The sequence below is a fragment of the Lates calcarifer genome, linkage group LG20 (assembly GCF_001640805.2).
Source record: "Lates calcarifer isolate ASB-BC8 linkage group LG20, TLL_Latcal_v3, whole genome shotgun sequence".
Classification (NCBI taxonomy): Eukaryota; Metazoa; Chordata; class Actinopteri; family Centropomidae; genus Lates; species Lates calcarifer.
This window is the reverse complement of record NC_066852.1, coordinates 8099475-8125513: the sequence shown is the minus strand read 5'-3', so window position 1 is coordinate 8125513 and position 26039 is coordinate 8099475. Positions and strand designations below refer to the sequence as shown.

General features: G+C 40.6%; 2 protein-coding genes across 5 annotated transcripts in view; both read right to left on the bottom strand.

The window, feature by feature from the left end:
- Nucleotides 1–16583, bottom strand: part of camkk1a (calcium/calmodulin-dependent protein kinase kinase 1, alpha a) — a 56566-nt gene extending 39983 nt beyond the window's left edge. Inside the window, exon 1 of one of the 4 annotated variants that reach the window (XM_051078427.1) lies at nucleotides 16012–16583. The gene's annotated coding sequence lies outside the window, so the exon portion shown is untranslated. The remainder of the gene's footprint in view (nucleotides 1–16011) is intronic. The other 3 variants (XM_018691880.2, XM_018691882.2, XM_018691883.2) reach the window with 3 other exon arrangements.
- A 5445-nt stretch (nucleotides 16584–22028) lies between these two features.
- atp2a3 (ATPase sarcoplasmic/endoplasmic reticulum Ca2+ transporting 3) overlaps nucleotides 22029–26039 on the bottom strand; it is a 44309-nt gene continuing 40298 nt past the window's right edge. The window contains exon 21 of the mRNA XM_018691843.2: nucleotides 22029–25965. Coding sequence (XP_018547359.1) covers nucleotides 25922–25965 — 44 coding nt within the window. The 3' untranslated portion in view covers nucleotides 22029–25921. The remainder of the gene's footprint in view (nucleotides 25966–26039) is intronic.

Genomic DNA, 26039 nt, shown 5'->3' with positions numbered 1-26039 from the left:
GAGACTAAGGATCTAAAGTCCTGCTCACAGAGAGCTGGATACAGCGTCTCCACTCAGCCTTGCTGCCAGTGGCCACTCACAGCAAATTTCCTGCAGTCCAAAAACTATTTTCCTCATACACCACCATTAAAAGCAACGTCTTTAACTGCTGACAGGATACCTGGAACTGCAAAAAAGTTCCATGTATCCTGACAATTTGTGTTCTGTATAGTAGTATAATGGCCTGTCATAAATGTCATATATTGAGCAGGTCAGGAGCCATGGATACCAGTTTTCTCTCTCTCTCTCTCTCTCTCTCTCTCTCTCTCTCTCTCTCTCTCTCACACACACACACACAAAACCCATCATCATTTGCCTACTCCCATTTGCATATTTCAGATGACTGTTATTCAAACTATGTAAATTCAGCTCAGACAGCAGGAAAAACCTTTTAGCTGTCAGCAGTGAGGGGAAACGCATTGTTTGACTCCTGACTCATTTGAGCAAAAACAAAAAGGAACTGTCATATTTTGCTAATTCTTATCACAACTAGTGATTATCGGTCTCTTGAAACGGGTTTCTCTCCACTGTAGCACCATTCAGCCCGCTGCATGTGTGAGCAATATCCTGGTAGAAGTGGGAGGCGGGGGAGCAGCAGTGGACTGGTTATTAATTTCAGCTGCACTGAGACTTTTATTTGTGTACAGAAGCAGGTAACCACACATTTTCATTACGGAAGACAAATTTTATATTAGGGTTAATATTTTCTTTCACATTTAATCTTGTTAGTTTCTACTGTATCCATCCGTCTTTCCACATAAAGATCTGAGATGAAAGTAAACACTTTTTCCTCTCTAGCTTAGTCAGCTACGGTTTACATGCAGTATAACTCTTTAATGTCTTCCTGTAAAAACTGCAATATTATTTAATGTTGTAACACATATTGTTGAATTTTCAGTCTTTTTTTAATGTATGTGTGTGTGTGTGTGTGTGTGTGTGTATACAAACATACATGAATCCATATCCATGATAATAATCTACCTCTGGACACGAATATAACTTCTTAAGAAACACAGACACATGAAGGAACAAGAGGGAAGCTTATTAGCAACTGCTCAGTATTCTGCTGTTTATAGAAGCAATTAGGAAGATTGGTGCTTTCTATCAACAAAATGTGCTGTTGCAGTGACAAATTTCAACATTTCAAGCTCATATAATTGTGCAGCATCTTTCTTTAATTACGTAAACAAACTGTTGAAAAAGAAAATGGATAAGTAGAACCAGTGACAACCTTGAGAACCGTCTCTGAATATGAAGGGTTTTCAATAGCTGACATCTTTCAACTAGTTTAGATGGAAAGAAGCTTCAGCAGAGCCAATTACAGTAAAAGGAGAGAAGGGCTCATAAAGGGTGAACAAATGAATCAATTTGGCTCCATTAGTAAACCACTTTCACCCTTAACCTGGCTTCTGTTTGTCTCTCCCATCATTCTGTTGTGTGCAGACAGGAAACACAGACATCCAAGGCCAAAATCAAAATGAAATCCTTACTACCGGCAAAAAAGGGAGGACAACTCTGGAACAAACCTTACTAATACACCCCCCCAAAAAAATCATTCAAGTGGTTGTTCTTTTATATTAGTCTTGCATATTGTGATGTTTATTTAGATGTTTCTAAACCACCTCTGGGTGTTTGACAAAGTGCAAAGAGCAGGCACAGAATCTACAGTATATATTAAAGACAGGGCTTTTAGTTTGACCTTGCAAGAATTTTTTTTCTGAAAAAATACAGTCTTTATCCACATCACTGCAGTAAACAGGGAGGGCACATACTGACGGACAACATACTGTGGCCACATGCCTACAGTGTTTCTCTGACTGACCTTAGCAGTGATCAGGTATATCTGAAGGTAACCACAGTGCACTGCAGGGAGAATCACGCTGTAATCATCTTGATGTTGTGTAGTGATACAAAATTCCTTCAGCATCATGGGAGAGTTTCAAGACCTGGGTAATGTGGGTAATCTCCTCTAGAGACCAGTGTGGGAATGAACATCATTTTCATGGTTAAGAAAAAACCCTTTCTGACTGCACACCGAGACATGCTTCCTTATCAAGGATCCAGAGAAGACCCAGGTAAGCCTCAAAAACTGAAAGGTCAGATTACAGTTTGTAAAAACATCCAAAAAGAAAGTGGTACAAATATCTCTGAATTAAATAATCAATAATGCTGTCTTAAATTGTGACAATGTACTATATATTAAAAGACAGTAAAATTGTGAACAGTAGTGTTTCTTGCATTAGTGTTTGTCAAATTTATATTGGGTTCACTTCCCTGCCTTGTGTCTATGAGTAATCAAGCTGTCTGTGTGTGTGTGTGTGTGTGTGTGTGTGTGTGTCAATTTTCCGTGAAATGCATGTAGAACATACAGATTGCTGACCTGACATTAAATACCTGGAGAACATATCTAACCACATTAAGTAAATGTCAGCTGATCAAAAGAAAAGTAACAGGCTGTGTCTTATCTCACATTTTAAAGTACAGGCTCAATCTTTGAGCTTTGATCCCTCCTGCACTGCACAGAGAAGGCCAAATTGTAAACATCTACAGTCCTGCTGGTGCTGAGGCACTGTTGGATCTCTGTATGCACTATTGCCTGGGACTCTGCTGGGTGCCATCTGCATCTTACTCCTGATCAAAAGTTGTTATCAAAGCCAGGAGGACCATTATAGAAGACTTCACCATACTGCACTGCAGAGGTTATGCACAGCCTTATCCCCACTGTTCACAGCATTTAAAAAAAACATTCAGAGCTGATTGAAAGACAAATGTCAGGAAGGAATATGTGTCTAACTATGGGGCACTGTAATTAAATAAATTTAATTAGTATAATAAATAGAGAGTTTAAACAGTAGTTTACATGTGCAAAATATTATCTTAATGTGTGACCATTTTAATGTCAAGTGCAAGATAACAAGGATTCAGTGCTCTCTGTCCAGTATTTTCAGTCTTGGCCAGGTGGAAAGTGTTGCAGTTAAACGATAATAAAAATCTCTTCTAATAAAATTCTTTAAGGCAGTGAGCATCCTGTTAAAAGACAATAAAGGAAACACTATTTTACTGCAGAGTTTTATAGACTACAGACACCACTCTCACTGGCTCTCATCCCATATCTAATAAAAGGCCACAATCAGCCCAAACCAATGCAGCCATCCAACACTTCTTACTATCAAATCAGAGATCTTCTCTCTTTCTACAGCTCCACTCTCCCTAGGCCCACAGGTTTATCAGACCTCCTTCTCCTGTTGCCATCTCCTGTCACATTTCATCTTACTCAAACAAAGGATGGGTCACATTAACTGCGGAGGGGGAAAAAATGCAGGGATAGGAAGGGAGGAAAGCCCAGCAGGAACGTTACCCATTCCTGGTGGATGATAGAGCGAGCCTGGGGAACAGCTTGGATTTGCATGGCTTTTGTATGCATGCACACGCACACCTGCCCACACAAACAAACCCACACACACACACACACACACACACACACTTGATTTTGTTTTTTGAAAAAGGATTAAGGGAGACATTTCACCCCACTATACAGACACGCACACATGCACACTAGAATTTGCTTTTCCTCATGTTCCTCCTGTTGTAGCAGACAGTTGGCAGTGATTATGCCTCATCATCTTTGACTGAGTGAGCCTCATTCATATGGAGCAGAGGGTACAGCATCTTCAGGACTTCCGGAAACAGTGAGAGAGCATAGTAATCAGCTATCAACTGTGATCAAGGGAAACTGTCAGTACCACGAATGTTGATGAATATATTTAATGTCAAAGACAACTTATTCTTAGAGGCAATTACAGATGCAGGATGACAAGTCAGTATCTAAAATGCCTGGTCAGAGTCAGCGGTACTCACTGCACCACACCAGCAGTTGCAGTAAGCAGACTACAGCAACAGGGGAAAAAAAATCTGGAAAGCAGCACTTGAGACTGTAAATAAGCTTTGTCTTTGAACAAAGTGAAACGAAAATCCACTATGGTCATTTTGCTTGCTTTTAGAGGTAATCAACATGCTGAAACTACATAAGTGCACTACTGTTACTGTGCTACATTTAGCTCAGTTAAAATAATTATTTTTGCTGTTTAAACATTCATGTTTTAATAAAAATATGTAATTTGAATAAACAGCACTCTACAGCCATGCTGTAAAGTTGTATTTAGGCACCTTTAGGTACCTTGAGCTAAATGCTAACAACAACATGCAAAAAAGGCTCACAATAACAATGCTAATATGACAATGTTAAGCAGATGGTATGTTTACCATATTTACCTTCTTGGTTTTGCATGTTAGTGTGCTAACATTTGTTAATTAGCGCTGAACACCAAGTACAGGTGAAACTGTTGGGGACGTCTGACAATATCCCTTTTACACAGCCTTTTCAAGGCGAGAATATTGTGCCGTTATTCCACCTTGTCCCTCTGTATAAAAAGACTGAGACAGAGTGGGGGGGGGGCTTAGTGCTCCACCTCTAAGCTGGCAGCAGAGGTAGTCACAGAGCTGAATCCACATCTGGATAAAAGGTGAATCATGGTGGAACAGACGCAGACCGACGGCGAGGCTGGTGTTACAGGTCAAGCCTCTGATTCTGCAGTGCTGGCAAAACCACACACTGGGGCAGTATTAGGCTACCTTCATGTGGTTCTGTGTGAACATACAAAGGCTTTGTATTCAGTGGCCTTCTTAACACCAATACTGTGCGATCTGTGTGTGTAAATGGTGCTAATGTTAGTTTCTGCAGGTATCTCATCACCCACCAAAGTATTGGACTGAAATTTTGTCTTGATGATGGTGCTAGATGAAAAGGCAGGGGATCAACAGAGTTGTTACTATCATCCACAGGAGGTATTAATATGTGTAATTAATTTCTGTATGGATGGATGGAAATCCATCCTACAGTTGTTGAGACATTTCATGTGAACCCCATACTGGCACTAAAGGAAAGGTCAGGGTCAGGGAAGGACTTAAGTTGACCAAACAACTATACCACTTTTGCTAACCACTCAGTTTTAGGGCACTTTTTAAGTTAAGGTTCTTATCCATCTCACAATACCATCAGTCCCAAAGTAATTCTGCAGCATAACAATGAGCCCAAACATACATCCAGAATCATGAAGAACTATCTTTAGAAAGAGGACGAACACAGAGTCCTGCAACAGATGGCCTGGCCACCACAGATCCCTGATCTCAACATCATGGACTCAGTCTGTGATTACATGATGAGAAAGAAGACACTGAGACAGCCTGAATCCACAGAAGAACTGTAGCAAGTTCTCCACCAACCTGCCAAGTACATTGAAAAGCAGTGTTGGAGTGTACTGAGGAATTTTAAAGGCAAAGGTTGGTAACAGATAAATTAAAACTATTAATGGCATTGTTTTAGAAAGCATCCTGTCAATCTTTTGCACAGCACTTAAGTACTTAAGAACTTCCCTTGAAACTTCCTGCTATGTAAGAATGTAATATCTTGGGTGAAAACATTCAGTATGTAACTCAACCAGAATATGTAAAGTTTGATGGCTACAGTTTAATACCCAAAGCAAACAGCCCAGGTCCTGGCTCACACAAAGACTCTATTCTTCACATTGCTGATGATAAACAAGTAAAATGGAAAGCATAAAAAAATGGGTGTCTGTCAACAAAACCACCGCCACAAAATCTAGCTTTAACACTGTAATTGTAATTATTTCCTGTGTGTAACTGGTCACAGACTAATCTCTGGAACTCTTTAATTCAATCCACAGGATTAGTAGGCAGCTGTAGGAGACACAACTAGCTGTATCCATAAACCTGTTAAACACATTCTTGTATAGCCAATTAATGTGATGTGATGGCAAAAACAGGCAGCAGCTCTGCTCCCCAGGCTAGATGCTAAACACCGGGTCCACAAGCAGTGATCAATCTGACTGGACAGAAATACACTCTGGGACAATCCTAACCAAATCCGGGGCCACCCTCTCTGCGGCTGGCTGCCTCGGGCAATAATAAGCCCAGGATTACACAGGATATAAGAGTGCAAAGTGGCAAGTTGGATGAGCCAATTATTTCTCCTCTACTCACACTGACAATGATGCTATAGCTTCCAGCATGGCTGACCTTCCTGGAATTCTAGAAATGTCGCCTGACAAGGGTCCCTCTAACAACGACAGACCAGCCCAGAATCGCCCCCACCCCCTCCTCCAGATGACAGGCAGATGAAAACTGATCTGCAGATCTGTGATGTAGAGGATTGATTATAATTCCAGGCTGGGCGGGCCTCGATGGTGGCTCCACCCTCTGTCCTCGTGACACTACTCAGGATGTCTGGGTGCTGGACCTGCTACTAGATCATCTATTTTTAGAAGGAGTTAGTAGCACTGGGCTCAGTTTGGAATTGATAGCAAGAGAGGCTGAAAGAGTTAATATAAAAAGAGGAACATGATGCAGCCCATCCTCCACTGATCCTCAAAATTCCAATTCAATGCTTTCCATATCACGATGCTGGAAATCTGTGATGATGTCAACTGCAGAGGATTAATCTCTTGCTCCTGAAAATGAGAAGCCATCTATCTATCTTTTCCCTTGGGAGTGGTACTCCGTGCCCTCTAAATCCCTCCGAGAGGCAGAATATCCCAGTGATCTCTATCCCTTCTCATCGCTACCAGAAACCCGTGGTCAGGTGGCAGGCGGGCTGCCAGGTCAGTCCTGATGCACCGAGGGTGGGGCTGGCTGCAGTTTACTCTCACCTTACTGACCAATACAGTGTCCACCACCAAGCTGTGAGCTGCTGGCAGAAAACAAGTCCAGCTTTCCCTACTAATTACAGACTGAGCAATAAAGATGCATGCTATATTTATAAGCAGATATGATACATTTTTAATTGAATTTAACACATTGGCTGTGAGAGGCTGCACTGTGCTTAGGAAGTTTTCAGGTTTACTGCTTAAATGCAGTGGCCTGGCAGTATTTCCAGAAGTGGCATCACTGTACACATAAAGTAAATAGCAAAAAATATGGCTGAAAATAATACAAACACATTGACTGTTTTACTGTTCCATTCAATGATGACTTCAGTCAGGAGGTCGTCACTACATGTCTGTGCCAAATATTATGTCAATCCATTCAATAGTTGTTAAGAAATTTCACCAAAGGCAAAAATGTTAACCTCTTCTTAGGTTAGGGGATCACCAAAGTCAGTAGGATTCATCCTCTGGGCACCATGCACGTCTGTAAAAAGTTTCATGACAATTCATCCAGTAGTTGTTGAGATATCTCAGTCTGAACCAACATACCGGTGCCAAAACCAAAAAGCTTCCTGAAAGTTAATACTCAGCTGAAACAAATACAATTGTCAATCACGACATACCTTCCACTGTTGGCGCCTGCTTTACAGATTTCATGATCAACAACAAATATTTTCCCATTAACTAAAAATACATATAAAAGCCTTTCAGTATTCACACACTGAGTGTGTGCTTATGGTCTAACAAGTGTGAGCGTGTGTGTTTGAAGTCGTGTAAGTGCAAATTATAGTCTCAAATGGCAACACTGCTAACAAAATGATGTCCACAGCCCCTGACTGTGGATAATGATCTAATGAACACAATTAGCCACATAATTACAGTTGCTGCGTAACGGCCAGTTTTCCTAAATAGGCAAAGGCTGCAGTCAGTTTAACCTGACTTAATATAGCCATTTCCTATGTGACTTGGTTTGACCCTTGATGTTAGTCACATCTAATCATCTCTACTTTCTGTACCAGCTGAAGAGCGGGCTCCCACCTGAACTGTATTTCATCACTGCAAAGGAGACTGAGCAGCACTTTTCTCAAGCTGATCTGTTTCTCATGGCACTTAATACATCAAAACAAAATGGTAATTGTTTTGAGCTCTTATCTCTTAGGAGCAGGTTCCCGAATTGCTCACAGAAAACAAACCCAAAAACCCTCTCAGAAACAAAAATCACACTTGAGGTTGTGTTCTTTGTTTAAAAAAAGGTCACAAGCGGAGGACTACGGAGACATCACCATGAGCAAGCTGCTGGTATCACAGATGGAGCAAATGTTTAGGCCAACAGCCCTTTGATGATTCATCCTAATAATATTGCTCCCTAAAGACAGTGGATCATTATTTACATATTTTACAGCTCATTTAATTAATGTTCATTTACATTTTTTATTATGAAGCTGAGAATATTTACAGCTTTAAGTGACACTGGCAATTGATTCATTTTTTAAAATATGACAAAAGTTTTCAAGTCAAAGTCAAGTTAAAGACAAAGGTTTTTGATAATTACATCATCAAGAGCTGCAATGCATCAGTTTCTGTTTTGGATATATTTGTGTTTTAGGCTAGTGGTCAACTTTGATTTGGAGAGCTTAAAAAATGAATCAATCTATCAAGAAAACACAAATTCTGATACTGATAATGAGCATAATCATTAGTTACAGCCCTGCTTAATTCAACTAGCTCCTACAAAGACTGCAGAGGACCAAAGAGAACATACAGTGCAGAGGTCTGAATTAGAATCTTTTTCTAGATTACTGAACAATCATTTTGTCCTTTACGTGAGGAACATAAAGCCACTACAATTGAGCAACTGTACATTTTCCCACAGTGAAACATGACTTACAACCTAATACACAACGCTCAATTTCTCCATTTTAGAGGCTGGCTTTTTACTGACAGCAATTTCGGACTTTTCTCAGCCCCCATCTGATGTGCCAGTAATGTTTTTCTGCCTACAGCAGGAGGGCCAGATTATTCTTGAGAAATACAAGAATTTCAGGCCTCTGGGCTGTGAGCCTCTTTCTCCCCTCATCAATAATGTTAGCGGCAGCATTGAAGAGTCTCTTATTCTCCATCCCTGGTGCAAGCTACAAAGAGAAATTTAGATGCAGGAGCCAGGAGAGGGGAGCCGAGGTTTGTCGATTCTCCAGAACTGGCATGGATTTGAGGAATGGTTTGCTCACTAAAATAGGCTGCTTTCTCAAAAGGAGAGTGCTGGTGTCGGCTGGCCCTGGGTCAGGTTCTGCCTCTCACTCCTCCAGGATTTTATCAAAAGACTACCTGCTTCTTTCATTTCCATCATCCACACTGAGTGATATTTCTACCAGCCTATTGCAAGGAGACCTGAGCAGAAATAGTAAAGCATGTCACATAGAGAACAGGGTACTTAGCAGAGGTTTAAGCTCCTTCTCTTTAGCTGAAATCACAAACCTGTCTTTAGAGCCATGAGAGCTCATTCCTCCCCCAGCAATGCTGTCACTGCTCAGCACTAGCAGACAATCTGCCAGAGCCTCCTACACCACCACTGCACACATACTTTATAGAGGTAGAGAAGGAAAGAACTATTTTCTTTAATGTATTAATTAGTGATTTTTATGTCGTCATTGCACAAGGAGTACTGGAAAAACTGTTGTTTCCTCTGGTGGAATACACTGACGCCAAGTCTTGCAACATATTGAGTGCCACTGACGGACAACACACACCAAAGGAAGTGGACCTCACTTGGACCCTGTGGGTCCAACTCGTCTCCTGTGGAGTAGCTGAGCCCAGCATCCTCTTACCTGTCACCAACCATGCAATGATTGCTTACAGCTCAGCACTGGTTCATTGAGGTGAACGTATGAAACCAGACAGAGGTTAAACCCAAACACCTCAGAGATGACATATTATTCATGGTCCATCATGACAGACAGACAGACACTGTCAAACTCCCTAGAAGCAAGTCACTAGCATGACTAAAAATCACCAGAAACAATGTAAAGGCACACTGTAATGTTACAGAATTTAAATACATACAGCATGAGCCATCACCTGTACAGTATACTATATTATTTTATTAGGAAGTCCCTGCTAATACCATTTCTACAAAGTAGATACATTCAGCTACATGTTCATGGAATGTATCCATTTCTTTTTATATAGATAAACATACAAAGAACTACCCAAACAATTGAAAAGTCCACCCACGTATCACCCGAATCACATGTAAACAAAAGAAAATACCATCTGTTAATGCATATCTCATTACTACTGTAAGTAGCAGATCGTTGCAACATGTGGGTTGGGTGGCAAACTACAAAAGCCTCTGTGAGTGTGTGGGCAGCCACACAGATAAGCATTTACTATATTTAACAATGTATTATTTCATCTAAAATCAAAATCAAAATTGTCCATCCCCATCCAGAGAGAAATGAAATACTGTGTGGAGCAGGGACTAACCTGGAGAGGAGGCAGGACTGTGGCTGTCTACCGTATTCCCACAAGGGTCCACTGTGACAAGTGGCCACAGAGGAAAAAGCTGGTGTCAGGGTTTGACGAGGAGTTTTGGACAGCACGCAGACAAGCCTCTAGAGGACAGACACAAACTCAACCAGCCATCAGTTATTTCAGTTAGCTCACCGGCCATATGGAAATAACAGCATAACTCTGGAGACACGCAGCTGAATAACATCTGGAGCTAGAACATTCAGATGTAAGACATTTTAAAGAGGGTAGGATACTTGTCTTTTTCTTGGTACTAGTAAATAATATCTGTCGGTGTTTAAAGAAAATAAAGATAGAACATACTGATTGTTTTACTTATACCTCCTTGGAGCTAAGCCATGCTCTTCCAGTAAGCGTTTTCTGGTGAAAGAAATTAACTGGTGTAGGTTCCCAGTGGGCTTCTCATTCATGTTGGTGTCTCTCACACACAGGCTAACAAAAATGGGAGAGAAGTGAAAGTGGGGTGGAGTGCACGCTAGCACTTGAATGAGGTTAACTAAAAGATGTGAGGACCTCTAGAGTCCTTACTGCTCGTGCTTTGAATAATGAAGGCTAATACGCAGATGTGGTTACTCACCTGGCATAATATGAACTAATGAGGACCTGTAAATATATTCGTGTATCCACTCTCTACAAACAGCCAAAAACATTTTAACTGACTCTCACTTGACTGACTGACAGCAGAATAAACAGTATGATCCATATGATGTAGGATATTTAAACCTGAAACAAGCTCAGCTGCTGCTGACTTGCTCAAACCTGCAAAAACAAATCTTAACATGCTTAACACATATGGCTGATTACCACTTACTGTGTGGTGCTTTATTCAACATTAATGTTGGGTCGTATTTCAGATACTGCCCATGTCCTGTCAGTCTCATCTATCTGTCCTCAGAATCAGCACCTGTCACTACTTTCTCTGCACAGCGTCTGTTGACCTTCCAAAGGTTGATGGTAGATCAGTTGCTGCTCTGTGTGATTTTTTTTTTTTTTTTTAAATAAGAAAAATACATTTACAGGAGACAAGCTGCCAGACAGCTATTGTGTAAATCCTGTACAAATGCACATGGGAATATACAGACAACATGTAGCCTCACTCTCACTGGATGCTGTGTTGCTGTTTTCCATAGATCCTATTTCTGAATTTGTTTTGAATATGTGCTACTTCATGTAATTTTCTATGCCATTAATCTGCCATGGCCAGTTATGTTTAGCAGCTCCTCTACACACTTAGCTGTGGTGAAACAGAGGAGGTGAAGAAATGTATGTTGATGTTGAATTTACTATATTTTTGTACTGAAGCGCAACAGAATAACGCATCCACAAGGACTTACACTGATGATGCAATATCTCTGCATCAGCATTCTTTGACTCTGGCAGTAATGTAAAGATGGCAGAGTGGCTAGGCTATAGCTTCTCTCTCAATCAATGATGTCTGTCTCTAGAGTGTCACCCTGCCGCATGCACACACACCCTGGTCATGCTTAGGGGGCAATGAGAACTGCCACTCTGCTTCATGTTTCCTAGCTGCTCCCTGGCTGCTCTGTCTGAGGGGAATAAGCTCCCTGAGAGTCTCTTTTCCCCTCTTTGCTTAAAGCTTTATCTTTCCCTCTTGTCTGCAGCTGTTCCACCCAAGGGAAAATTACATCTGTGTTGACTGAAAACCTGTTAAGGCACAGTCTTACCATCAAGTACGTGAGCTTTTCCACATCTATCTCAGTCAGGTTCCACATAGATGATCCATGATAGGAGTGTGACTGCAGGTTGTCATTTAGTGCCATGGATTCTAGTTATAGAATACAAATACTCTTTGTGGAAAGTAGTAAATTGACTGCATTTATATGACTCTATATAGCTATTTATACCTCAGATGAAGCAACACTTTGCAGTTTGCCTCTCAGTCACCTACAGTATACATGCTGCTTCATCAGTGTTCTCCTGTGAGGAGATGAATTGTGGTTCTGACACTGTGGATACTGTTACTGTGATTGGTGGAACACTTATGTGGGCAGGCACTAAAACAGGTCACTTTTATTCTAATGGCCACACAGGCAGTTAACCAGCAGGGAACTGACATTATTAGCTGCTGCTCAGTACCATCTGTTTCTGTAACTCTGTATATTACAGCATGTCACAGCCCAAATCATCAGGTAACATACAGAGTGCTGAGGTTAGAAGTTCCTGTGAGCTCTGACAGTCTGCCATCAACACAACTGAACCCACAACAAAGAAACTGCTAACTTTACTTCAGCATCTTAGCAAACTCAGTCAGACACAAAATAAAATTACATGCCAATCCATCCAACAGTTGTTGAAAGATATCATTCAGGGCCAAAGTGGCAGACCAACTGACCAACCAACGGAACAACATCGGCATCCATGGAGCCACACTGCTAGCATGGCTAAAAAAAAGAATGATTGAGATTGATGGAGATTCCCTGGCCTTCCTAGTCTCTACTATAGGTTAAGACCCAAAAACACTGATTACATGAATCTATTTCATTAGTTATATTGGCTTTCTGTTATATTTATCAGCTCCACATCCAAGCAGAGATAAACCTGGTGACATCACCATGACATCTTTAGGGCTGCCTTGTCAGATGATGGAGACCTCCATCCAGAGCCGCAGAAGACATTATACAACTATTTTTCTCATCATGTTGAGTAGTGCTCAACCTAGCCGTTCTGTGTAAACTTTAAAAAAGCTAGAGTCTCCCTGTAACAAGATTTCCAGGCAGATTTTGTTTCTTTAAGTTGTGAGAATTGGATTAAGACAATGAACTGAAGCCAGTAAATAAGAGGGAAAATGGTAAATAAATAAATAACACAGTGCTTTTGCACTGATGTGGTGCATCATGGACTTCTGACAAGCAATTAAGTGCATCAACAGGAATGTTGACTTGCTTTCATCTCAACCCTGAAGGAGATATCACCTGTTAACACTGTTCATAAGGAGCGTTGTCCCACCCTGTAACGCAGTGCAAGCAGACACACACTAGAGAGATTCAATGACAGCAGAACCCCACAAACACACCTCAAGAGCTTCCAGGAACTGGAGCCTGATTCAGAGGAGGTGGTGGTACAAACAGAAACACTACAGTAGGTACTGCTGCTACTCCTCTCTCACAGCTGTAACATGAAAGCCCGTTAGACATCAAATAAAGAGCTCTTCACTGTGGATTCCACAGGGATGAGCGCCTTAACATTGCAGACTGGAAAACACACTTGAGTCTCAAATTTTGAGTTGTCTTACATCTCTGAGGGAAACTATTCTGTGAAAGTATCTACACCGCTCTCCTGCAAATGCTTTTTCAAAATGACTCATTAGGTTGTTGTCCCTGAAAAACAAAAAAATCAATAACACTGAACTTTAATCATCTTTTAGTGCAGCATTTGAAAATTAAATTCTTGTCTTTAATGGATAGTAAGACAAAGCATAAAGCAAGGGTCATACATGGATTTCTATTTTCATCTATTTTGAGTGCCTGTGCATTTGTCTTTGTGGCCAGCCACACACACACACAAAGATGCATTCAAAGGTTGAGCCCACTGATGATGATCACTTAGGGGATACATCAAGCAATTACACATCAAACAAATGTAAGGGTCTTTTGGTTTGACTGTGTTGAAGACAAGCACTTCCTGTAAATTGTGTGCAGCTCTACAGTGAGTACAATCAACTGGTATGATGACTGAAAACAGAAAATTGTTGCAATAGGCAGCAGGGTACAGCAGTGTTCAGCAGACACTCTCCCTGTTCCTTCTGATTCTCAGTCTAGCTGTGCTTGACATAATATGGGTGAATGATGCCCTGGCCTCTGTCTGAAACAGTTTATGACATTTATTAAAGACACTAATATAGTCTTAACAATATACACATAAACCTGCACACATTCATACAAGGACACACGCACATAAACACACACAAATGCTGATTTCTTTCTCCACAAGCCTCATTCAAGTGATTTCCCAGAGGGCCTGAAGGAGCTGGGAGCTGTTGACATGTCCTCTTTTTCAGTAGCTGGGTCGTAGCACTGGTGCGATTACCAAAGCCCATGAGAAGAAGTGTTACGGGGGGTTACAGCAGTCAGCATATTCAGTGACAGAAAGTGGGCAAGAGAAACAGAAGTGATACTGGTGCTGCTAATTTACACCAAGCTAAAGAGTTGTCTTGAACATAAAACATGCAAACGCTAGTCAGAATGACTCAAGACATTACATCAACATAAACTTCTTTTGTTCTTACATGTTACTGATCAACCCATGCCACAAACCACATGATGCTAGGCCAAGATTAGAAAACCTCTCTCTCTTAGTCCTGATACAGCACTGTCACACTACGCTACATATCACAGCCCCATTTCTGGTATTTAATGCTCACAAAGTTGCATACAGAACAAATGATAAGATCCCGTGAGAGAGAAGAGAGTAGAACAACAACACTTACACATACAGAGCACCTCTGGCCAATTCAGCAGAGCCTGTTTTAAATATTACATGTTAATATTCAAATAATCTTACCATCCAAAACTGGAAGTGGTTTTCTTTTCTCTTTGCTAACAAACACTGTGCAGACAAATTCTCTCGGCAGGGTTAAGTACAGAGATGCAGCAGTAATTTGCTGTACGTCATTCAGGTACTTGCAGATTGTTTTTCAAGGTGCAGCACTATGGGAGTCAATTCAATTTTACATCATCCATTAAATAAATTCAAAGAGAGGATTCAGCACTGTGCCTCATGAACGAGGGATTAAACAATCTGTGAACAGGGTAAAATGAGCTCCACTTCAGGCTGAGATGAAGCCCTTGTTGCAAGTTGCTCTGGAGCAACAAAAGCCACAGAGACAAATACTATTTTTTTTGTGGCTTTTAAACAGAGAAAACCAAAGTTACACTGAACTGAACTGGATTATTTAACAAAACGAGACTGTACACTACAGTCATATTGTATTTTTATGTTCTTTTAATCAGAGATCAAGTGAACATCTTTGAATTGTCTTTATTGTCTAACCAATGGTCTAAAAGCCAAAGATATTCAATTTGCAAAGAACCTGCAAAAAGTCTGTGAATCTTAATATCTGAGAAACTGGAAACAGCAAATACATTACTTAAATGATTAATCAATAATCAGATCTATTGTTGCTGGGTAATTTTCTATCCACTGACTAATCAATAAATCTTTAAAACCTGTGATCAAACCAGGCATCCCTGTGTGCAGCTGGACTAATTCCTGAAGAGCACAATAAAAAGAAATCCTCAAATTAGAGGAGGGCCCTTGGATTTTCTTTAAAGGTCCCTGTTTGGACCGCGGGGCCCAGTTTGCAAAGTACTACAGTTAAATCCTCATCAACTGTCTTTTGTCGACAATGAGGCAGCATCAGTTCATGTCAGGTGCATGACACAGAACAGTGGCACATTATTGACGTGCATGCATGCTGCGTTTCAGTGCAGCTTCCAATTTCACGGTGCAAAGTGCCCACCCTTGCACGCGCACGTATGTGTAAAGTGGTGAGGGAAAAAAATCCAGTGCAACAAACAAAGCAGAGGATGCAATGGGAGCAACAATAAAACACGGCGGGGGAAACACGTGCAGTGAGATCTATCTGCACTGCACAGGACAATATTCAGTTGCACTTAACCATATTTACACCACAGCGACCCTTCCCTGTCAGCCACGACTGAACGCGCACTGGAATTGATAGGATCTTAAAAGTTTGACTTACCCAAATGAGTGCTCGGGCGTGTTTGAGCCCCCTTGAAGCGTTCGAGTCAAAGGGGTCGAGAGGGATGTCCCGTTTGGAGGCGCGGTGCCTGATTGATTCACTCAGTTCTCAGACAATTATTCACACAGACTGACAGAAACGCACCCACACGGGCTCCTCTGCTAGATGTGTGGCAAGATCAGCTGCTGACCTGAGATGTGTCCCATGTTTCACACCCTCTCTTCCGGAAAACACGGGCAGACCAGCCCACACTAGCCTCCCTTGTCTACAGTGAAGCCACGGAGCGAAGACACCCAGCGGCTGAACGTATACACAACTCACAGCTGGCTATTGTTGCAGCACTGCAATGTGCAAAGTGCGGCGGAGGGGTCGGCCACACACACTCCCAAACACACTGACTGACTGGTTTAAACGCACGTAGACAGACACGGATAACCCCAACTTTTATTATCCGACAAGGAATGAATCCATGGGTCCTAAGCTCCGCCATGTTCCTGCACCATGACCAATACTCTGTCATCACTGACTCTGAGCTGTACTACAGTAAAACAGTTACTGCTTTATGATTTACAGTGTAGCATTACACACGCACAGTGGATTAGATTAAAGGATTAGATTAAAGATGACACACGAGGCGTCCTCTATATTGCTCCTACATTACATTGAACAGAAAGTGAATTTAAGAAGGGGAAAGTGTAGCTAGCGCCCCTAGCGGCCACATTCCTACTTCATTATCCAATTGACAAAATTCAAATGAGCGTCTCAGTAATTAGTGAAGATAAGCAGGGCGGTCATTTCTCACTGCAGAGGGTAACAATTTAATTACTGACACTCCACTTTAGCCCACTGAACATATTGTAGACAATAAATCCATCATCTGTGATCATCAAAATCAATTTCATTCCCAATAGATTTGTTTAACCTTTATTAGATACGTGCAGTGGTCCTGTACGTCACAGTCAGACTTCGATGCATGTATGGTGCTCATTTCATAGATGCCGTCTAGTGTTTAATATTCCCAGGCAACCAATATATTCAGATGGATTTGTGTGTGTGTGTGTGTGTGTGTGTGTGTGTTTGGGGCCACTATAATGAGCACCAGAGACTATTTTGCTGATTTGCTGGAGTCATGCCAGTAAAACTCAGTGTCTAAGATACCACTGATCTGTTATTCTGAGATGAGAGAGGAGGCAGTGAGTTTAGAACAATATGGTGGAAAACTCTGATTACAACTCCTCAGGTGAAGATGAGGGTGTGTATTCTTCATGGAGGTTTTTTCTCCATAAACAAATAGTATAAAATATAAAGATTACACCTTCCTTTCTCTCAGAAACATGAATTAATGATGAATCATCCATTTATTCATGACTGGTCTGATAAGGTATTTATGAATTAGAGACTAATTATGAGGAGATACTTTGGCCCTGCTGAAAATGACCTGGTCCATACTGTTAGACTTGTATTAACACACACAGACAAATACTCAGCATGGAACAATAATTTGTGTCTGATATGGTTTTCCACAAAAAAGTTCATGTCCTCCACAGGTGTCTGCAACCGAGATTTAAGGTGAGTGCACAGACACTTTCCATTCACCAGATGAAAACAGCCTTCTAGTGTTAGACTCACAGTGCACATACTTTATTGGTCACTTAGGAATATCCTAAGTCAAGATATCAAACTGACTCAGTGATATTTCAGCCTCATGAGAAGTCTCCTATTGCACAGAATCTTTCTGACATATTTTTGGCATTGGAAGTGAAAGTCGAGACAAATATCAAAGGTGAGTCCTCATATCTCCCCCTTATTCATATTTAATTGAAATCTAGGAACACACACAAAAGTGCTCCAGTCCAGGCATTATAGTCTGCCAGAGCGTACAGTCCACACTCACCCACTTAGAAGCAACTGTTTCTGTTAATTCTCTAATAATGAATTAAACAGACAGTACAACACATCCCATTGCTGCTTGTTCATATTTTTACACATTATTGGATCTTGTCTGAGCCGACAGCAGAGATGGATCGCTGAGAGGAAACATATGATAACACACTGCACATTGTGATAACTAAGGACAGACTATAATGTAATACACGGTATACTGCACAGCACATTATATGATTGTGACATGTGCTTAAGACAGTGATGGACTGGATGTCAGTAGACTAACACATGCTGACAGTTCCAGCAGGCCTGTGTCAGCATGAGTCAGCCTGTTAAAATACATTTCATAATTACACAGAGACCACTCTTCCCCTTTTTTCTTTTTTTTTTTTTTTTTAAAAAAAAAGCTATTTTATTTATTCATTTCATGATTGCTTTGTTTTATTATTTTGTATCTTAAAACACAATTGAACATTTTTAGCTATTTTATACATTAATTAACTGATTTATCAGGTGATTGATTGGTGATTGTCGGGAAAAGTTTGAGAAGCTGGAACCATCAAATATTATTATTAGTGTATTTTGCATGAAAAATGATTATCAAAAATATATATTATTATCAAAATAGCTGCCAATTTATTTTCTAATTGGCAGCTGTTTCACCTCTAATTATATAGACTGTTGGGTAGTTTAATCTAGAACATCATATTTTATAAGCTTGATATCTTTTGTATGTAGTGGAGTATAAAGTGGAAAGAAAATACTTGAGTCCAGATAAAGATTAAGAACGGTGCATTGTTACTGTACATTTTCTACTGGCCTTAACCCACATTTCAGTGTAAACACTGCACAGTATATCAGAGCATTAATCAGCAGTAAAACTGCAGTAGGTGGATCAAGTGGTTGTAGTGGGTGCTGTAGCCCCTGAGAGTACCTTCTCTTCCCTGTTGCAGTCGTAGGGGAAGTTCATAGCAAGTTCATTTAGTTTCTTGGCAACAGCTTCAGCCTCACAGCACAACACAGGCTGACACCATGGGATAAGGGGCAGAATGTCCTCCCTCACAGCAAAATCACCCCTCCACCCTCCCTCACAGCAAAATCACCCCTCCACCCCCACTGACCCCCCCTCACCGCCCCACCCCTTCCCAAATTTAAGGTCTTTTCCAGCCTTTTCTGTCTCAAGGCGCTTTTTTAGACATGCGACCTCAGAGAGTCCGCCACACAGCCAGCAGCCTCTGCTTGTTCTCATATGAGTCATAGTGCATATCAGCCACAGCACTGCCTTGTATGTGCATAGTAAGACTGGCCACATCAGGCTTGTCTAATGTAGGCATGGTGCATGACCAGATCATTATCTAAGATCTGTGACCCCTGTTTGTGTTCGAGCTTTATCCTGGTTCATCGGTAATCATGTTTTAATGAAACCTTGAATTAGAGTCTATAATGAAACAGTTTTTTCAGTTCTTTCCTGCTCTTTTCAAAAGTAAACAATTCATAATCAACAGGAGCAGTAGTCAGTTTCAGACAAACAAGGAAATGTGAGTCAGGAAAGAAAAAGAGAACAGCTATTAAAATCCCTCCTCCTTTCTGCAGATGTTTTTGTCGTCCAACTCAATTTATCACACTTGTAATTGACTTAGTTTTGAAATGTGTGTTACAGTAAGCTCCTAAGATTCAGTTTTTTTGTCTTGAGTTTAATCAGTGTTTCATCAAAATATCTAATCAATACATTTTTGATTTGTATCTCTGTATAGATATATAAAAATACTCATTGCCAAATAATGCTTTTCATGCTTTGCTCTTTTGGAGTGCCATTTGTTGCTGTGCAATCAGAGGAAATCTTGCACTGTATTGTTACAGGCAGCATTCCTGCTGATTTTCAACAGAATTTTCAACAGAAAAAGACAGAATCACCTCAAGTAACATTTAGACAAAAAGAACCTGTTCTATTCCAACACCTTTGTCCCTGCTTGTGACATTTCCTCTGGTTCATTATTGCGTCAAGTTTTCCTGTGTGTTTCAGTGGGACAGCTCCCCTGCTGACTTTTCCTATCCTGCATCCCTCTGAGGCTCAGGGTGGAAATAACGGCCTAATGCTAATGAGATACTCTTCTATTCTCCCCACAGCCCTTGGGATCCCACCTTCACTCCAGGAACTTCCTCTGGAGAGGGTGTGTGTTATCCTCACATGTGAGAACTGAGGAAGCATGAACATAACATGAGCAAAAAGTGAGTTGAAGCAGCCAATTAAAAATCTAAAAGCTCAGCACAGGTCCAAAGTGTTGTCTCTTTGTTTCAGTGTGATGGAAAAGCTGCATTTCCTCCACCTGCCTGCGTTACAGAATATAATCAGCTCATACTTCTTGTAATGGATGGCTACACATGTAACATCTTGTCATGGTCAGTCAACTTGTAGCTTCATACATACAGGAAAGGTGGTGTATATCTCCCCCTGCTGGTCTAAAAGGTTCAATGCACACAGTTTTACTCCATAGATTTCATGCACTTAACTTAGATCTAATACTGCAAATTAAGTGACGCAGTGATCACAACTCACTTAACTTTTAATAACTTCTTTGCTAATACATAGAAAGTATGGCTTTCAATACATTTAAATTAAGTGCAGACTCTGAGTTCTCTGTTCACAAGATTCTCAATTTTGCTCAAAATAAGGAGAAATCTATTTCTATTTAGTTGATTCATTCACTATGTACAAATGTATAAAACACTCATATATCTGGCTCAAAAAAGCAGAACTGTTTTGAGAAGAGCCTGTGTTGAATTAACCAAACAAACTGAACCAGGGGAACTCAAATTTTAAGTACACAATAAGCACAGCCCATGTGAATAATCTGACATGAACTGACTCATGCTCAGACTGCAACACAAAAGAGAAACTTTGGAGTGTTTGCAGCATTTGGAGGGAGGTGTCTAATCTTGTGAGTTGACACAGTGATCATAGCCTTCAGTTAAACACTGGAAAACCAGTGAGATGATCATACAGCAGACTCCTTTTGAAATTGTTGCAAAACCAGTTGAACATGTGAAAAGGTTTACATTTTCTGGCACTACAGCCCCTGTGAACCTTAAAATAACATTAACAATATTGAAGTTGGCTCATCAGGTTGAGGCTATGTAACTTGTGAATGATAACCTACAGTACATGTCGTTTTTAGTTTATGCTTGTCTTTGTAATCAATTCTGCATTTGAACCTATTAAATTTATCAGATTTGCAAACCTTTTACACATTATAGCATTTTAATATTTAGTTATCGTTCATATTTATATTGCTTTGTGTATTTATGTGTTCTTTTGTACAGCGGTTTTTATTTATTAGTATGTTGTGTGGAACATTGTCCTGTCTGTCCTATGGCACTATGAGCTCAGTTCACCAAAGCAAATTCCCAACAATGTCTGTGAGGATTTTCAGTCATCCAGGTCATAGTATGTCAAAATGCTATACTAAGGCAACTGTACTTGCTTGAGGTTCTTGAAGACATTTCATCTCTCATTCAAAAGGCTTCTTCTCTTCTGACTGGTGGGGAGTCCCACACATTTAATCTCTTGTGGGGTCACTAACACCCACAAATATTCACATTTGAGACACAGAGAACTTTGATGTGTTTCTTTACTGATCCAGCACTTGTGGAAGTTTTGTGGATGTGAATTCTTTTCACTCTGCCACAAACAAAGAACATAGCACCTTCTGGAGCATTTGTGTTTTTTCAGCAGTAACAGTCTTGGAGTTTGTGTTACTTCTTCTCAAAACTGGATGTTGTGTTTCCTACACTGCATCAATAATAGAGGGAAAACTGTCACTTGCATAACCCCATTTCTATCAAGAAAAAAACATATTTTTTCCCACTAGTGGAGTCTTGCCATGCAGATAACTTTATCTTATGTGCCCAGGTTTTCAATTATCCTGCTTGGAATTTTGTTTTGGGTCCTCAAAGCAACAGAAAATTACATTATAAAAACAATTTGCCAGTTATTCAGTATAATCCACAAAACCTCACTGTCAACAGTTTTCATTTGGACTTCATGATTTCTTTGTAATTCCAAATAAAGATGTTCAAATACAGAAAAAATAATCTCATATTCAATATGGTAGAAAAAAATAACAACCTCTGAATAAATAACAAGATAAATAATCTTTATTTCCACGTCTTTGTCATTTATAAAATTATGTGTCCACAATTAATATTAACAAGGCAATACAGAGAATCCTTTTAATTTCTCAGAGGTGGAACTCAGGCTCTAGAGACAGTTTACTTGTCTATACAGACAAAGAAAAAGGGAACCATTGGTCAAATGTTACTGATACGAAGCTGATCACTCCTTCACTGTTAGTAAGGGAGGTTATTCTCTTATAGATGGTAGAGGACTGTGAGAACCATGCTGGATTGTCATGGGTCTCTAGAGCCTGCATCCACACCAAGCCCTTCAATGTACAGTCATAAAACTTCATAAGCCAGGACTTATCGCTGCTTATCGCTCAGTGTAAACCAGACACAGTTCATTCACAAATTCTTGAACATCCTCACACTGGATAACTATCACTGAAATGATCAGCGTCATCATCATTAATTAGCGTAAGCATGATTCTTGTCTATCTTTAACATGATAACGTCATATTCTTTTTCCCTACAGTAAAAGACACAAAATCCCAGTAACTGTAAAAACCAAACGGGAACAATGAAGGAACAAAACAACCTTTCTATTCTACAAAGAAAAAAAAGGAAAGAAAAAAAAGATGTGCTCAAAAGAAAAATGAAAAATGGTTTTTCGCAAGTCTGTCTGTTGTTGGTAAGTAGATGTCATTGATGTAAGTTATCAAAAATTAAATATTATATACTGTATAGGTTATTATTACAGTAACAATGTTCCATGCGATCATATTCTCCCCTTCTGTACAGAGCTGAGGATTCAGTAGTAAATAACAAGGCTATACAGACCTATAGTGCCCAGTGGCCAGAGTGCCAGCATGTTACAGAGCCATGGAGACCTGGGACAGGGACAGGTGGTCTGCTGGTCTGGACAGAGGTGCCACATTATCACGGTGGTGGAAGAAAAAAAAAAAAATTGACAATGTACTGAGGAAATCACTGAACATAAAGATTGTTTACGTCAAGTATCATCAAAATCCAGCTTCTGGGATAAAATTAAAGGAATAGTCCACCCTTAAATCAGTTTGTGATGTTCAAAACATTTCAGTATCTGGTTATTTGTTTCTGGTGATGTGTTGTTGTTATGAACTTTTTTTAGTGTACTTCCCCTTAATGATTTTCCAACTGTGACCCCACAGAGCACGTGGAACAGGAAATATCTGGACTTGATGATGTCATGCCATCTAAGTTTGGCTAGTTATCCTCTGGGGCAAGAAAGAAAAAAAAACATCACCAAGCAACAAAATAGATGAATACAACAACATAGAGTACTGTAAGCAATAGCAGACTGGAAACCTATGCTGAAGATTTTAAGGATGGATTTGCCTTTAGATTCTACACCATGCTTCTGAGTCGCGCTGCAGAAATCTGTACTGCTCGTAGAAATAAGCTCTGGAAGCAAATAAAGGGAGGAGGAAGAATAAAGATCTGCACACCATGTCAGTTTGAATCATTTAAAAAATCTCCACAGATCTGCATCAGGCAACAGCTGCATTTAAGCAGGGCTGAAACTTTTTTTTCCTCAGTCAGTCAATCATTCTGTCTGTAAAATGCCTGTTACAATATAATTGAGCACAAGGTGACATCTCTAAATGTCTTGCTTGTATCATGCAAGCTGTTAATAGTTGCATTCAAGAACCTAAAACCATCAAATGTCTGGAAATTGTGCTTGAAAAATAATTAATCATTAATCAAAATAGTTGCCAATTATTATTATTTTCGATCAATTAATTGAGACAGTGTGGAGATCCTATTCCCATCTGTGATCCAGCACCTTTGCAAAGTTCTTTTTTGAATGTGCACACACTCCTTTCTCCTATGTGGAGGAAACAAGAGACCAAAAACACCCCCTGACCCAGTCCACAGGGCGCAAGGGCCCAACACAAAACCCATAATTAAGACTTAAAGACACAATCCACACCCCTCATGGGTTCATTCAGTCAAATACATTATTATTTATTCATTATAAAACAATACCCAAGTGAGTCGCTAAAGCATTGAGAGAGCAGGAGGAGCTGAGGGAGCAGCGCACAAAGCACAACAAAAAAGGGAGGTTTCCTATTAAACAACATGCCTTAGACCAGGTGGACATTCAGAGTGTGTAAGACCTCAGGTGATCAGAATCAATATCACTGTTAGGGCTCGTCTGAGTGAGAATGGTGGCGGTGGGTAAAAAAAGGTAATTAAAGGCTATAGCAGAAACACATTCATTTGGACCACATATTCAATGTGGAGGTGCAGTGGGCTGTATAAGGCATGGATAAGGTTAAATGTGCTTACTATATAAAATGATTTATGACCAAGCAAGACAATCAAGCAGTTTACTTGCCAATTCCTTAACTTACTTTGACTACATCTTCTGTGCAATTTGACAACTGAAAAGCCTATCAAGTCAAATTAGACAAATTAATTCAAGTAAGGCTACGTACTGTATTTGCACACACACCTTAGGGTTATAAATAACTGAATAAATTAAAGGTAGATGAACACAATGTTGCTCCAAGATGGTTATTCTGCACAAAAGCATCATCCTCTTGTTCAGATCTACCTTCAATTTAGATATTTGACAGCTAAAACTCAACAGCAGCACAGCAGATGGACATTAAAGTGAGGCTAAACAGGACCAGCTGGGTGGACTGGCTAACATCTACACTACTAATATGCTGGTTTGGTTGCTGTTTGACATTTTTATTTCTTTTCTTTGTTTTTACTTTTGCCAAAGTCTGAGAGCTGACCTCAGCTCCTCGAATTAAGAGCTGAAGGAAGCGGCCAAGCAGCGTAAAGCTATTCACACCTTTTAGGTGGAGAGACACCTCCACACGTCCCGAAAACTCAAGAGCCCGATAACGTCACAACCCCCAGGGCCCCACAGCTGCCTCCTCAACAGAGAGCGAGAAAGAGAGACAGAGAGAAAGAGAGCAAGACGGGCAAAAGGAGAGTAATTCTGCATAAAATATGATCAAGAGGAGTTTGTACGTTGGTGAGAGTGAAGACAAAGAGCAACGAAGGAACAAAGCGACCAGAGATACAATTGTGTTGTGCTGATACGGCCGTGCTCCTGGCTGGAATTCACTGCCAGTAGTGTGGGTGGCAGACGCCTGGGCTGTACCTTGAGATAATGCTTTTGTGGACACACACAGGTACAATGGTTCTCTGCATTGGTCTAATACGCACACGCAGCTCCTCGAGAAACAGCTCTTTTCACCTTCCCACATTCTCACTGATGCTCTTCTTTTGCCAGTGCCTTCACCAGTCTCTTCTCCATGGCAGGCTTCACCTCTCAATCTCTCTTTCGGTCTCTGTGCTGATTTCAAACCCACCCCATCCCACCCACTCCCCTCCCACCCAGTATTATCAACCTCCATTACCCTGTCCTCCCTCTCCTTCCCTCCCCAAAAAGTCCAGTTACTGCACCACTATGTTTGTACTGTACAGTCAAAAAAAAAAAACAAACCAAAAAAAAAAAAAAAAAAACAATGAGCAGAAGTCTTTAAAAAGCAGAGCCCTGGGCAGTTTTATCATTTTTTTTCTGCAGTTGTTTCTCGCTCTCGCAACTATAAAGACAGGCCTGCATTTGCCTAGTCAGTCACACACACACACACACACACACACACACACACACACACACACACACACAGTGTTCATCTACTCACACACTCATACGAAGCCATGCTCGCAGGAACACACAAGCTCTCTTTCTTGCACACTCATTCTCATGCAAGCCCTGCTCATTTCTAGTGGTGGTTTGTTGGACATGCAGGAGTGGGGAATGAGGACAGGGGAGAGAAAAGGTTCCTAGCTCATAAAGGGAAGAGGGTAGGCGTGTGTCTAACTGTGTGAGTGTGTTGAGGGAGAGGTCTTAGTTCAGCTGCCATCTCCTCCGATATTTCTTCTCGTCATCACCTGCCGGGGGGGGGGGAAATAAAAACAATTTAAGGAGGCATGGTAACCGCTGTGATGAGTCTACAGCTACGACT